This window comes from Lissotriton vulgaris, chromosome 3_1 (assembly GCF_964263255.1).
Source record: "Lissotriton vulgaris chromosome 3_1, aLisVul1.2, whole genome shotgun sequence".
NCBI lineage: Eukaryota > Metazoa > Chordata > Amphibia > Caudata > Salamandridae > Lissotriton > Lissotriton vulgaris.
Genome location: NC_141689.1, coordinates 1,652,567,258 through 1,652,580,048, shown reverse-complemented (window position 1 = coordinate 1,652,580,048; position 12,791 = coordinate 1,652,567,258). Strand labels below are relative to the sequence as shown.

At 46.1% G+C, this 12,791-nt stretch overlaps 1 protein-coding gene across 1 annotated transcript; it reads right to left on the bottom strand.

Annotated features, from left to right (window-relative positions):
• Nucleotides 1-10,800: 10,800 nt before the first annotated feature.
• On the bottom strand, nt 10,801-12,126 carry LOC147728309 (uncharacterized). The gene is made up of 2 exons (XM_086963261.1): nt 12,087-12,126; nt 10,801-11,720 (listed from the first exon to the last, which is right to left on the bottom strand). The coding sequence occupies exons 1-2, from the start codon at nt 12,124-12,126 to the stop codon at nt 10,801-10,803; spliced, it is 960 nt and encodes a 319-aa protein (XP_086819387.1).
• Between the last annotated feature and the right edge of the window lie 665 nt (nt 12,127-12,791).

Here is a 12,791-nt window from a genome sequence, read left to right as displayed (position 1 = left end):
ACCATGCTACCCCAGTTTAGACCTGGCCATATGCAAATCAGTCTTGACCCTGTGCCTCATGGGAACAGTCCAGCCCAAACTGCCAAGCCAGGTCCTCACTGGAACGGAAACAATCATCCTAGGACTGGGTTAGAAAGCTGGCATTCACTTTCTTTAGACATTTGGTGCCTGCTGCCTGTATCTGTGCAGTCTGGGCTGGATGACAGCTGGGTGTTGTGTATTCCCTCTAGACAGCCACTCACACAGGGAGATGAGGTGTGTCTTAATGGGCCTTCCGGGGAGATGGGACAATAGAGCTGGACACAAACTCACACTTACACCTGAATAGGCTGTGTCCTATCCACACACATAGAGCTGCAGACCCCTCTGTCCACACACATAGAGCTGCATACCCCTAGAGCAAGGGCAGGAAGTGAGGACTTTTGTTCGCTTCAAAGCTTTCTTTGAAGTTTCCCACACTACAAAGACCAAACTGGGTATAAATACTGAACCTCTGACATGATGACTTCTTTACACATCTGGACCTGCAACCACTCTGCCAGGAAGAAGATAATATGCTATGCTGCTAAAGGACTGCCACTCTGCTTGACTGCTGTGGGTTGAACTCCTGCCTTGCTGTTTTGCCCTGCTGCCTGCTGCTCTCTCTACCGGGGTGAGTAGGACTGGACCAGCTACACTTGAAACCAGAGTGACCCAAAGGGCTTGCTGGCTTGATTCCAGTTTTTCTACATCTCAGGGAAACAAAAGACTTGCAACCCTCCTGTTCCAACCCTTGGACTCTACTGCTTGTGAGTCTGTCATGCCAAGTTGTGCCACACCAGTCCTGGACACTTGGAAGTGGGCCTCAGGATTTGCTCCAGCAGAATTCACACATCCTCTGCTGAGAGAACAGAATCAACGCATCACCGCTGTTGTGCATACTGGATTGGCTCATCGCACTCAGAACTGCTGCATCACACTTGGAACCACTGCTTTGGAACTCACACATCGCTGCCATTGCATGGAGAAGATTGACACATAGCCTTTACAGCATAAAAAAACCTGGCGAATCGCCATCAGAACTGCTGCACCTCAAAGCAATGCATCACTCACTGAACCATTACATCAACTCCACTGTGTAGAGAAATCTGGTGCATCATTCTGACAGCATAGGGCTCAATGATGCATCGCTCGGCTGCACCCACATTTTTGTCGACCTGCCCACTGGATCAAGGTACTTTTGTTCAATGGGCCTAACTGGGCCCCTGTATCCAGCCCATGCTCCATCAAGGTCGGCCTGAACTCTTGACTTTGTCCAGGTCCAGCGCTACAGTTAACTCTTTAGGCACTTACTGCTTCTATGCGCTATTTATGCATTTAATCTTTAAAAGTTCAGATCTCAATTACTACTCATTGGATTTTTGTAGTTTTATTTATAAAATTATTCATTATTTTTCTAACCTGGCGTGAAGTCTTTTTGTGGTGTTTTCATTGCTTTACTGTTTGAAGTGTTGCACAAATACTTTACACATTGCCTCTTTAGTTCAGCCTGACTCCTCTGTGCCAAGCTTCCAGAGGGTGAGCACATGATAATCTAGTGTGTGCTGTGACTTACCCTGACTAGGATTGTGGTTTCTGCTTGGACAGGGTGCACACCTCTGCCAAACAGAAATCCATTTTCTAACAGTTGTACAAATTGCATTATTTGCCATCGAAGTTGAATTGACATCTTAACAAATTTCAATCCCAGTGAAACAATGACTCTTTTAACAAATATCTTTTGCCCAGTAATCACAGACAGATGGGCCATATTTTTTGACACCAAGATTCTTACAATCAGGGAGACGGATACATGGTGAATAGAGGTGAAATATGCTTGCCAGTTGGTCTTTAGCTCTTGAGTCCGAGGCAGCTGCTGGCTTTTTGCTTTGCAAATTCCTCTACTTCTGTTTTTCAGAGACAGCTGATGCATACTATAGTGAGGTGCACAGCGGACGGAGGTTGTGCAGATATGCAACTCATTGTAGCAGTATGGTCTTCCATCGCATATATAGATGGGTCATGCTGGGATGAATTCCATCCCACATATGGTAACAACATCCAAGCATCCATTTTGAGTGACAAAGAGAAACTAAGGGGCATATTACCAACAAGTAGCGATATTTATCGCTAAATAGGCTTAGCGATGATTTTTTTATCGCTGAGCATCGCCGGAATTTATTGCTGAGATAACGTGCTATTAGCAACATTTATCTCCAAAGCGATACATTTTCCGGCGATAGCGTCGAAATGTGTGAATATCGCTGAGAATACAGCGATATTCACGCATTAGCGACGAAATGCTCTTAGCCATGTTATCCACCTCCCTTTGGATGACATGGCTAAGAACTGGTCTGAGCGAGCTTTAGTTTTTGGAGATATTCGCGCTTAGCGCAAATATTTCCAACGCTACGCCTGTGTTGGTAATAGGTGATAGCGATGTTAGGTTGGGAACACCCACTTTGCATGTCATTAGCGATAAATATCGCTGACATGGAAAGCGGGCACCAAACCGCTCGCTATCGCCTACAAGCTGCCGTTAACTGCTGTTAGCGACAGCTTGCTAATAGGGCGATAGAATTATCGCTGCTTAGGGGCCGAAAAAGGCCGCTAAAGCGGCAATTATTCACTTTCGCCACCCTTCATAATATGCCCCTAAATCCGCCATGCTGCAGGATAGGGTTCCTTCTAAAGACCATTTTATCACCACTCAAACAGCAGCAACATTCTGTCTTTTGGTGAAGCATGAGACACTGCACATCTTTGTATACCCTACTGAGCACCATTCTCATTTCCGCCTCTCTGAAGGTGCATAATGAGGCATTAATGTAGATTCTACCCACTTCCAAGAATGTCCTACATGTCTCACGCACAAATTCTCCCAGGTGTGCTTTTCGTCACTGGTTCGAATCTCATTTTGAGTACCCACTCCTATTCACTGAACCCCTCTCTCCATTCAAATTCCCTGTTAGGTCCTGGAAAATACTTAGAGGCAGATTTACAAACACTGGCGCATCCCTGCAAATTAGCAGGGATGCGCCAGTAATTGTGCGCTGCAGCTCCGCCACCCATGATGCGCTGCATTTACAATGCAACGCACCATGGGGTAAAAACAGCACAGATGCGTCACGCATCTGTGTCGTAAAGGCGGCGCATTGCTGGAGTTGCGTCACAAGCACGACGCAGCTCCAGCAATGCTCTGGGGGGCCTATTCTTCCAATGCTGCGTCAAGCCTTACGCCAGCTTCAAGCAGGCGCAGGGTTTTGACACAGCATTGGCCTAAAAGTGACTGAGTGAAATCTTGTAGATTTCACTCAGCCACTTTTAGGAGGTGTTCCTGCGCAGGAACCTTGTGCCTTGTCCCTTGTGCCGGAACGCCTCCTTATGGCGCAGGGCTTTACAACGTGACGCATCTCCCAGGTGCGTCACATTGTAAATACCCCGCACCATGGCGCATCTTTTGCGCCACCGCTGCGTCACAATAGTGACGCAACAGCGGCATAAAAGAGGCGCAAGGGGCATGTGAATCTGCCCCTTATATTTTAGCCATTCAATAACATATGGCCGATGTTCCTGCAATGTTTCTTATTTAATAGACATTTCTAAATTTTGAGCATATGGATTTCATTTTGATGACTTTAATGCCCTTTCCCAGTCTAGAAGAAAAGTTTAATTTGTGTAGGAGTTCGGGAGAGGTGCTGTCCTCAAGATTAGATGAGGAAATGTGTCCCTACGATAACATTAAAAACAGCATTTAAAAATGTAGTCATCAATATCTTTATCTTTCTCTTCATTCGATTACATATAAATATTAAGATAATATAGAGATATACATTTTTTTAAAGCATTGATTTATGGCTCTTCACAGCAGATTTTTTTAAAAAGCCATGCATCTACCCCATTTGCAAAAAGCACAAAGCTGGTCGAAATTACGTAAGTCCATAACGTTTCAACAATGGGAATAAAAAGCGCTGAACATACATAAGATCAAATTGACAAAAAAGAGTAAAGTGCAAAAGTGTCGGTTCTGATTGATCATCATATGGACAAATATCTAGATTAGAGCTATTAAACTGGCCCAACGGGAAAACATCTGCCAACGTGCCGACCTTTTTAGAAAACGAGTCAGGGGAGATCTCTCTCAAACCCAAGAGACCATCAATAAAGACAGATTTGTACCTAAACTTGTTTTAAACAAGTAGAAGCTCCTAAAATAGTGTTTATGCAGGTCTGTGCTCTCCCTGTCCGCACACCTGAACTTCTGGAATGTTTTGTTATTGGAGTGCCATGAATTTGCGGCCTAGTATGGGAATTTAAAAACCTTCATCAATTTTTCCCTATTTATAGAAAGAAATCGCAGAGAAAAACTCCGCGGGCCACAAGCCATTAGATTTGATTTCCTTAATTTGGTCTCTAAATCAAGCTCGGATGTAAAGTTCAAGAAAGCTCTGACCATAGACTCCAGGCTCTTCGGGGTACAAATTATAAAATATTGCTGTCTGCATATAATTAGGCAGGTAATGGCATAGATTACATGTGGTGCCGTGAAACTCCCTTCCTGACAGATATTTGTTTAGATTGTTAAACTAAAGAAGAAACTGAATAAGTGGTAGCTAGCAGCCATGGGAGGAGCCCCTGCAAGGAACCCATATTAGCAAGGGTTAATGAGCGACCCTTAACCCTTTTTTCAGGCCAGGTTGCTCTCCCACGCCGTGCTAGTGCTGTGTCTCTGTGCCCCTTTGCCTCGCTGCTGCCGCCCGTTCGATCCCTGGTGGTCCAGTGGGCGTAAGCTTTGCTCCTTTTCTGCATCCACTGCAGATTGTACTGTTTTTTTCCACTGTGTTCCCCTTTCGCGTTCTGTGCCCTATTGCTGTACTGTGTCCACTATGTCTTCTGTACTCCCTTAGCACCCTGTGCCCCATTGCGTTTTGTCTCATTTTGTTTTCCCTTCCACGTTCTGTGCCACTGTACCTTCCCCCCAATCCCACCGCTGCGTCCCCCGCGGCCCCGCCCCCGACCCCCGATTGGCCCCCTCTCTCCCTCCCAACTACTCCTCCCTCCTACTTGGACATTTATGGCGGAGTCCATGTGTACGCGCAGCACAAGGACCCCTGGCCCTTGACAATGCCAGCCCACCCGACTGAACTATGACGCCGCAACCCTCCACGCACTCAACACCGGCCGAACCCCCGCCTGCCACGAGCCACCCCGAAACGCACCCACGGACCCTTCACCTGCCAAGCCTGCAAATTCACCTGCCTCCGAACCTGCACCGCACCGGCCAGGCCAGACACCAGCAACAATCACCTCAAGTGCATCCTGCTCAACACCCGCTCCATCCACAGGCACGCCGTTTAACTCTGGAACCTCCTCGACACAACATCACCAGACATTGCCTTCCTCACAGAAACCTGGATGAACGCCTCCTCAGCCCCAGACATTGCCATAGCCATCCCGGATGGCTACAAGATCACCCGGAGGGACCGCATCAACCAAACCGGAGGAGGCATCGCCATCGTCCACATAAACACCATCCGCATCACAAACAACTCGACGACACCCTCACCGCCGCCGAGCACCTTCACTTCCAGATACACACAGACCCCAAGACCACCCTCAGAGGCACCCTCATCTACAGACCCCCGGGACCACGCACACAATTCAGCGAAACCATCGCAGACTTCATCAGCCCGCACGCCCTCACCTCCTCGGACTACATCCTCCTAGGGGATCTCAACTTCCACCTGGAAAACAACAACAACACCACCACCCTGCTGGACAACCTCGCCATCCTCGGACTCAAGCAACTTGTGAACACCCCTACACACTATGCCGGCCACACGCTTGACCCCGTCTTCTCCTCCAGCAACCACATCTCCTTCAGCCATGCCACCGTACAAACATGGGCAGATCACAGCTGCGTCCATTTCAACTTCAGGAGAACCACAACCCACCACCACCCGCAACAGGTTCCCCGGAGAAGCTGGAGCAAGTTCACCGCTGACCAGCTCACCACCTCCCTGAGCCAGAACCCTCCCACCAACATGCTGGACCCCAACGAAGCAGCCTGCAACCTCACACAGTGGCTCACCAACTGCGCCAATGACCTTGCACCACTGAAGAATCCTCCCAGCATACCCGGTAGCAAGAAAGCCTCATGGTTCACCAACGACCTCAAAAACTCCAAGAAACCCTGCCGTACCTTTGAGAAAGCCTGGTGCCATGGCCAGTCAACAGAAAGCATGACAGCCCTCAGGAACGCCATCCGCAAACACCACCAGCTGATCTGAACTATCAAAAGGACAACATTCAGAGAACGACTAGACAACAACATCCATAACAGCAAGGAGCTCTTAAGCATCGTTAAAGAGCTCTCCAACATCAGCGCCTGCAACAACGACATCACACCTTCGCAAGACCTCTGCGACTCACTAGCCTCGTTCTTCCACCGCAAGATCACCGACATACACAACAGCTTCGGTGCACAGACCACGCACCCTACCACCGAACCAGCCCCTCGCACTGCCACCCTCTGCACCTGGACCTCGGTCAGCACCGAAGACACCACCCGCATGATGAACACCATCCACTCCGGCTCCCCAACCGACCCCTGTCCACACCACATCTTTAACAAAGCCGACTCCATCATCGCACCCCATCTCCGGGACATCATTAACAGCTCCTTTGCATCCACAACCTTCCCAGAGAGCTGGAAACATGCCGAGCTCAGCGCCCTCTTAAAGAAACCCACCGCGGACCCCACGGACCTCAAGAACTTCCGCCCCATCTCGCTCCTCCCTTTTCCTGCCAAAGTCATCGAAAAGACCGTCAACAAACAACTCTCCGCCTTCCTCGAGACAAACGGATCCCTCGACCCCTTGCAGTCCGGTTTCCGAGCTAACCACAGCTCCAAGACCGCCCTCCTCGCAGCTACCGATGACATCAGGTCCCTGCTAGACAACGGGGAAACAGCTGCCCTCATCCTCCTGGACCTCTCGGCTGCCTTCAACACCGCATGCCACCGCACACTAATACAGCGCCTCAGCAACACTGGAATCCAAGGGAAGGCCCTGGAGTGGATCATCTCGTTCCTCTCCGGAAGAACCAATAGAGTCCGCCTCCCCCCCTTCCTATCTGCGGCCACCGAAATCATCTGCGTCGTCCCTCAAGGATCCTCACTCAGTCCCACCCTTTTCAACGTCTACATGAGCACCCTCGCAGCCATCGCACGCCAACACAACCTAGACATCATCTCCTACGCTGACGACACCCAGCTGATCCTCTCCCTCACCAACGACCCCGCCACCGCCAGAGCCAGCCTCCAGGAAGGTATGAAAGACGTCGCAGAATGGATGAAGCTCAGCCGTCTGAAAGACGGAAGTCCTCATCCTGGGACCATCCCCCTCTGCCTGGGACGACTCGTGGTGGCCCCCTACACTGGGCACCCCCCCCCCATGCCCACGGACCATGCACTCAACCTGGGCTTCACACTGGAATCCTCCCTCACGATGACCAAACAAGTCAACACCGTCTCGTCATCTTGTTGCAACACCCAACGCATGCTCCGATAGATCTTCTGGTGTATCCCCACCGAAACCAGGAAGACTGTCACCCAGGCCCTCATCACCAGCCGACTGGACTACGGGAACGCCCTCTACACTGGAACCACAGCCAAACTACAGAAAAGACTCCAACGCATACAGAGCGCTTCGGCACGACTCATCCTAGACATCCCCCGTCACAGCCACATCTCTGCCCATCTGAGAGACCTGCACTGGCTCCCCGTCAGCAAGAGGATCACATTCAGACTCCTCACCCACGCACACAAGGCTCTCCACGACATGGGCCCCAAATACCTCAACAGCCGCCTCACGTTTGACGCACCCACCGGCCAGCTCCGATCCGCCATCCTCGCCCTCGCCACCGTCCCACGCTTTCGCAGAGCCACTGCCGGAGGAAGATCCTTCTCCTACCTGGCGGCCAAGACATGGAACTCCCTCCCCACCCGCCTACGGCTGACCCAGGACCACCTCTCCTTCAGGAAACAACTCAAAACCTGGCTGCTCGCGCCTTAGCGGGTCCCTCCCCCTCCCCCCAGCGCCTTGAGACCCTAGTGGGTGAGTAGCGCGCTCTACAAGTGTTGTTGATTGATTGACCTCATTCTCCTGTCCTGAAACCTGTATTATAAATTCCCTTCCAAGATTTTTGACAGTCGAAGCGATCAACAAAATTGGCCTATATCAGTTAGGTTGCTGCTTGTCCCCCCTTTCTGAATAAAGTTACTATAGTAAATAGTAACCATGATCTTGGATTGTGCTTATGTGAAACATTGTTATAAAAAGCTTGTTAAGTAAGAGAGCCCATAGCTCAATGTTATCCTCAAAAACATCAATAGGTACCTGTTGGAAAATGGACCTCTATGAAGGGTACTACCCCAAGCATTTTCCTCCTCCTATCTTTGCTGAACTCTTAGTGGAGCTAGGATCCGCACCTACCCCAAAGTCTGTGGTAAAATACCATGGGGTCTGCCTAAATCAGATGTTCATACTGAAGTAACAGGCCTCTTCCACCATGTTCTAAGCCACCTGCAAAGGGTATTTCCCTTTCTCACTCTGTCCACTCGGAAAACCCTTATACAGACGCTAGTATTAAGGCCCACATGCATGAAAGTAGATTGCATTCGCAATCGGTGCGATTCACGCAATTCACCCGTTTGCGAATGCAATCTATCTTTTTGAGATGCATGATTGTTTTTGTGGCTTTTCGTATTTTAAGAAATCGCAAGTACATTTGCGATTTCTTAAATGTCTCGCAGTTTATGCGAATCGCATTTTTTTGCGAAATTTTCCAATGCATCAAAATTCGCAATTTGCGATTTCAAATAAAATCGCAAATTGCATTTCCAAAAATAAGAAGAAGTCAGAGTTGGTGTTCAATTTTCACAGCCATTGGGAAACTTGTGTTCTTCAGGGAAACAGCTGTAGTGGGCCTTTAGGGAACTGGAAGAAGCCTTTCAAAATGCCGGATTTCTATTTGAGTCAATAAAACAGACCTTAAATGTAAGAATATATGACAAAGGCTGATGGTTTATGACCTCACACATGCACACAATGGTTTTTTTAAAAATAAGATGTAACAGGAGGGATGTCCTGAACAAATTCCCCCTTCCATACACAACACAATGGTGAATTTTGAAATGTAGGTAGGCAAAGTTGTACATATGTAATTATACATTTATGCTGCTTCTTCAAAAACATTTCTTCTTGGAAATTGATGATGTTAACAGTTTAAAGGCAGTTGGGTGTCAAAATAAGAGAGTCATATATGTTTTGAATCTCTCATCCATCTCCACTGCTCTTTAGGGCAGAACACATATTACAAGTGCCTTGCTGATTGGCAGCTACAGTATATAAGGCAGGTGTCTTTCAAGTTCCCTCTTTTGATGGGCTTCACAGAACTTCCAGGAGCATTGCACAATGGCAGCACTTTTCTTTTTGGCTCGCCGCCACAGATTGAGAGTAGCTGCAGGATGGAGGAGAAGGCAGATACAAGAGAGAATTTTTAGAGTACGCATAACCTTGCTTGGGCAAACTGATGATGAGATTTATGATAGGTACCGGCTTACTGGTAATTTAATTTTAGATTTAATTAATGATTTAGACCCTATTTTGCAAAGGGAGACTCGCAGGACAAAAGCAATACCTACTCATGTACAAGTCCTGTGTTCTCTACACCTTCTAGCTTCTGGTTCTTTTCAGGGAGTAGTAGCCATTGCTGGTGGTGTCTCCCAGAGCTCCCTTTCAAGATTTTTTAATGCTTTTTTGGATGCTATGTTGCATAGAATAAGGAATTACATAAAGTTTCCAACTTCTCAGCAGGATTTGTTGAAAACTAAAGTAGATTTTTATAATATGGCACAATTACCACATGTAATAGGCTGTGTGGATGGGACACATGTACCTATTTGTCCGCCCTCAGAAAATGAGTATATATTCCGTAACAGGAAATGTTTCCACTCACTTAATATTCAAGTGATATGTAACTCAAAGACCATTATTACTGACATAGTGGCTAGTTACCCTGGCAGTGCCCATGATTCATACATATTTAAGCACAGCGCAATACATGCAAGACTTCTTGCTGGACAGTTTGGAGATGGTTATTTGCTAGGTAAATATGGAAAATCAATTTTTATTCAATTAGTAAAATTCATACACTTTCACTGCTTTAGTAATGTCATTTATAAATCTTTGTTTTTTGAAAGGTGACAGTGCCTATGGTGTCAGGTCTTACATTTCGACTCCATACCTCAACCCAGCAACTAGAAAGGAGCAACATTACAATCAAGCTCACAAATCAACTCGCAATGTCATTGAGAGAACCATTGGTGTTCTTAAATCAAGGTTCCGCATACTGCATAAGACTGGTGGAACTTTGCAGTATAATCCCAAAATTTGCTGTAAAATAGTTGCTGTATGTGCAATGCTACACAACATGGCAACAGAGAGAGGCATACATTTGGAAGAAGAAGATGTCTTACCGCCAAATGACAATCAACCACAGCAACCCCCAGCCAGACAACATGGACCAGCATGTTTTTGCCATAATAATTTTAATTTCTTTTCACAAACATAAGATGATGTGCTTTCAAAATAGCATTTTCAGCAATTAACTAAATCAATTCATGACATGTTTAAAGGAAGAAATTCTTGTAAATATGAAACTTTTGGTAAATGCAACATTCTTCAAATAGTCATGAATGGGAAGAACACTGATATCATGTTACTTTTTACGCCCGCGCACACCTAAAGCCTTACCAGCATTTTTATCTTTCTCCAAAACCATTAGGCACCCTTCTTTCAGATTTCTATTACTACGTCTTGTCCCAGCAATGGCACACTCAGGTGGGTCTACACTTTGACGACCCACAACACTGTCAAAATTAGAAAAAGTAATCCCTGGTGGGTCACTACTGTTTGAAGCATGTACTAATTCATTCCCTCTCACCATTCCCCTTGAAATTTCAACAAAAACATCATTTAATTTTTCCTGCATGACAACATTTAGTTTGCAGATTTTTGCTGCACAATTAGAAATACGTGACAACTGTCTGTTCTGACCATGTAAGCTGGTCATTAGCCTCAGGTGCCTATTCAAACTTTCCTTATGTTGCATTTTCATTACAGTGCCCATTGATTCTAATGACTTAGCAATCCTGTCAAGTTTCTCAGCAGTTGCCTCATGGCCATTTTTCAAAGCCTCAACCATCCTATTCATAGTGCTGTGAATGCCACCAAGTTGTTTGGACATATGTGCTATTTTGCCTTTAATAATTTTAACATCTTTGAATTGCAGACGCTGTATCTTCAATATTTTGTCCTCAACAACACTGCCAGTGCTGGATCCCTCTTCAAATGTGGCCAAGTTTGATGTTTTAGAACGCCGTCTATAAAATTGACTTCGCCTCCTTCGCCTACTAGGCCTTGCATTGGTGACTGTTGGTGTTGGTTCAGGTCTTGTCACTGGATTAGTTTGACTGTTACCCTCCTCTGAATCGGTTTGTAGTAACTGGCGTACTATTTGCCTTTCATTCACTGGCAGATTAGCAGTGGAAGTACTTGGATTATTAGCCTCTTCATTTACATGGATTTCTAGGCTACTGAAATCCCGCAAATCGTGCTCAATTAATTCTTGAAGCAATTCTGTTTGAAAAAGTGCAAACATATTTTTACTTTAGAAATTGCTTTGTAAATGTGAAAATAAAAACAAAGTTACATTATGAGTAATTGTTTCCTTGACATGGTTTCATTTACATTAAATGTACTCTGTGTCTCAGTCAAAGTTACAAATATGACTTTTACCCTACTACTTAATGATAGAAACTACATTTCCCAAGATGCATTGCTTAAAGCATGAATAGATTGCTACTCTGGAGCTGGCAACTTCAGATAATGTTATGCATTAAGTAAATGGTGTTTTGAAAAACGGGCTTTCCCTATGTTCACTTTGGCAAAGGCCACAAGTATTTCATTAAGTTTACTTGTCTTACAACTTATATTAAGACTTACCTTCAGAAGGGGTAATGAGATCAGACGTGTCTATGTTCATGACACCCACAACTGCCTCAGTCAAAAGTGTCCCATCCACAAGGTCTTCCAAAGGGGTTGTGGGTATATCTTTGGGGGGACCACCTCCTGTTTTATTTGCAGATTTAACTCTTGACGCAATCTTCTCCTTTGCGCGACTACGCAAGTCGTACCACCTTTTTTGTAAGTTGCTGATTTCACAGTGGGCAACACCAACTGCATGTTAAGCCAAATATTTCTTTTTACAGCATTAGGCACCTTATGTGACAACTTGCCAAAAAGTTGATCATGCCTGTCAGTCACCTCTTCAATAAGGATTTCAAGTTCCTTCTCTGAAAACTTTATTTTCCTTTTTCTTGAGGGCCCCTCTTCTTCTTGGTTTTCCATCTCAATTTCTCCTTAAAAGTGAAGAACACAGACTGCAGCAGCAACCCCTCAAAGCAGCCTCAAAGTCCAACTGCCAGAGCTTCAGTCAAACCAGTTCCCAGGTGCCTGTGATTGCCTTACTGGCTTCCTGGCAATCAGATTGATGCAATTCATCATGTGTCGTTTTTCGCAATTTGCGAATTTGCAAAATGCAAATTCGCAATTAAGAATACGCATTTTTTGTGCGAATCGCAAAAAAAAGCAAATTTTTGCAAATCGCAAAAAAAATGCGAAAACAATCATGAATAGACAATTGCAATT

What these genes read in the sequence shown, in the direction of transcription:
- LOC147728309 (XM_086963261.1), bottom strand. Translation starts at nt 12,126, where the DNA reads ATGAACATAGACACGTCTGATCTCATTACCCCTTCTGAAG. An exon ending in TCTCATTACCCCTTCTGAAG is followed by an intron (nt 11,721 to 12,086) that starts GTAAGTCTTAAT and finishes TTTTTCAAACAG; the next exon opens with AATTGCTTCAAGAATTAATT.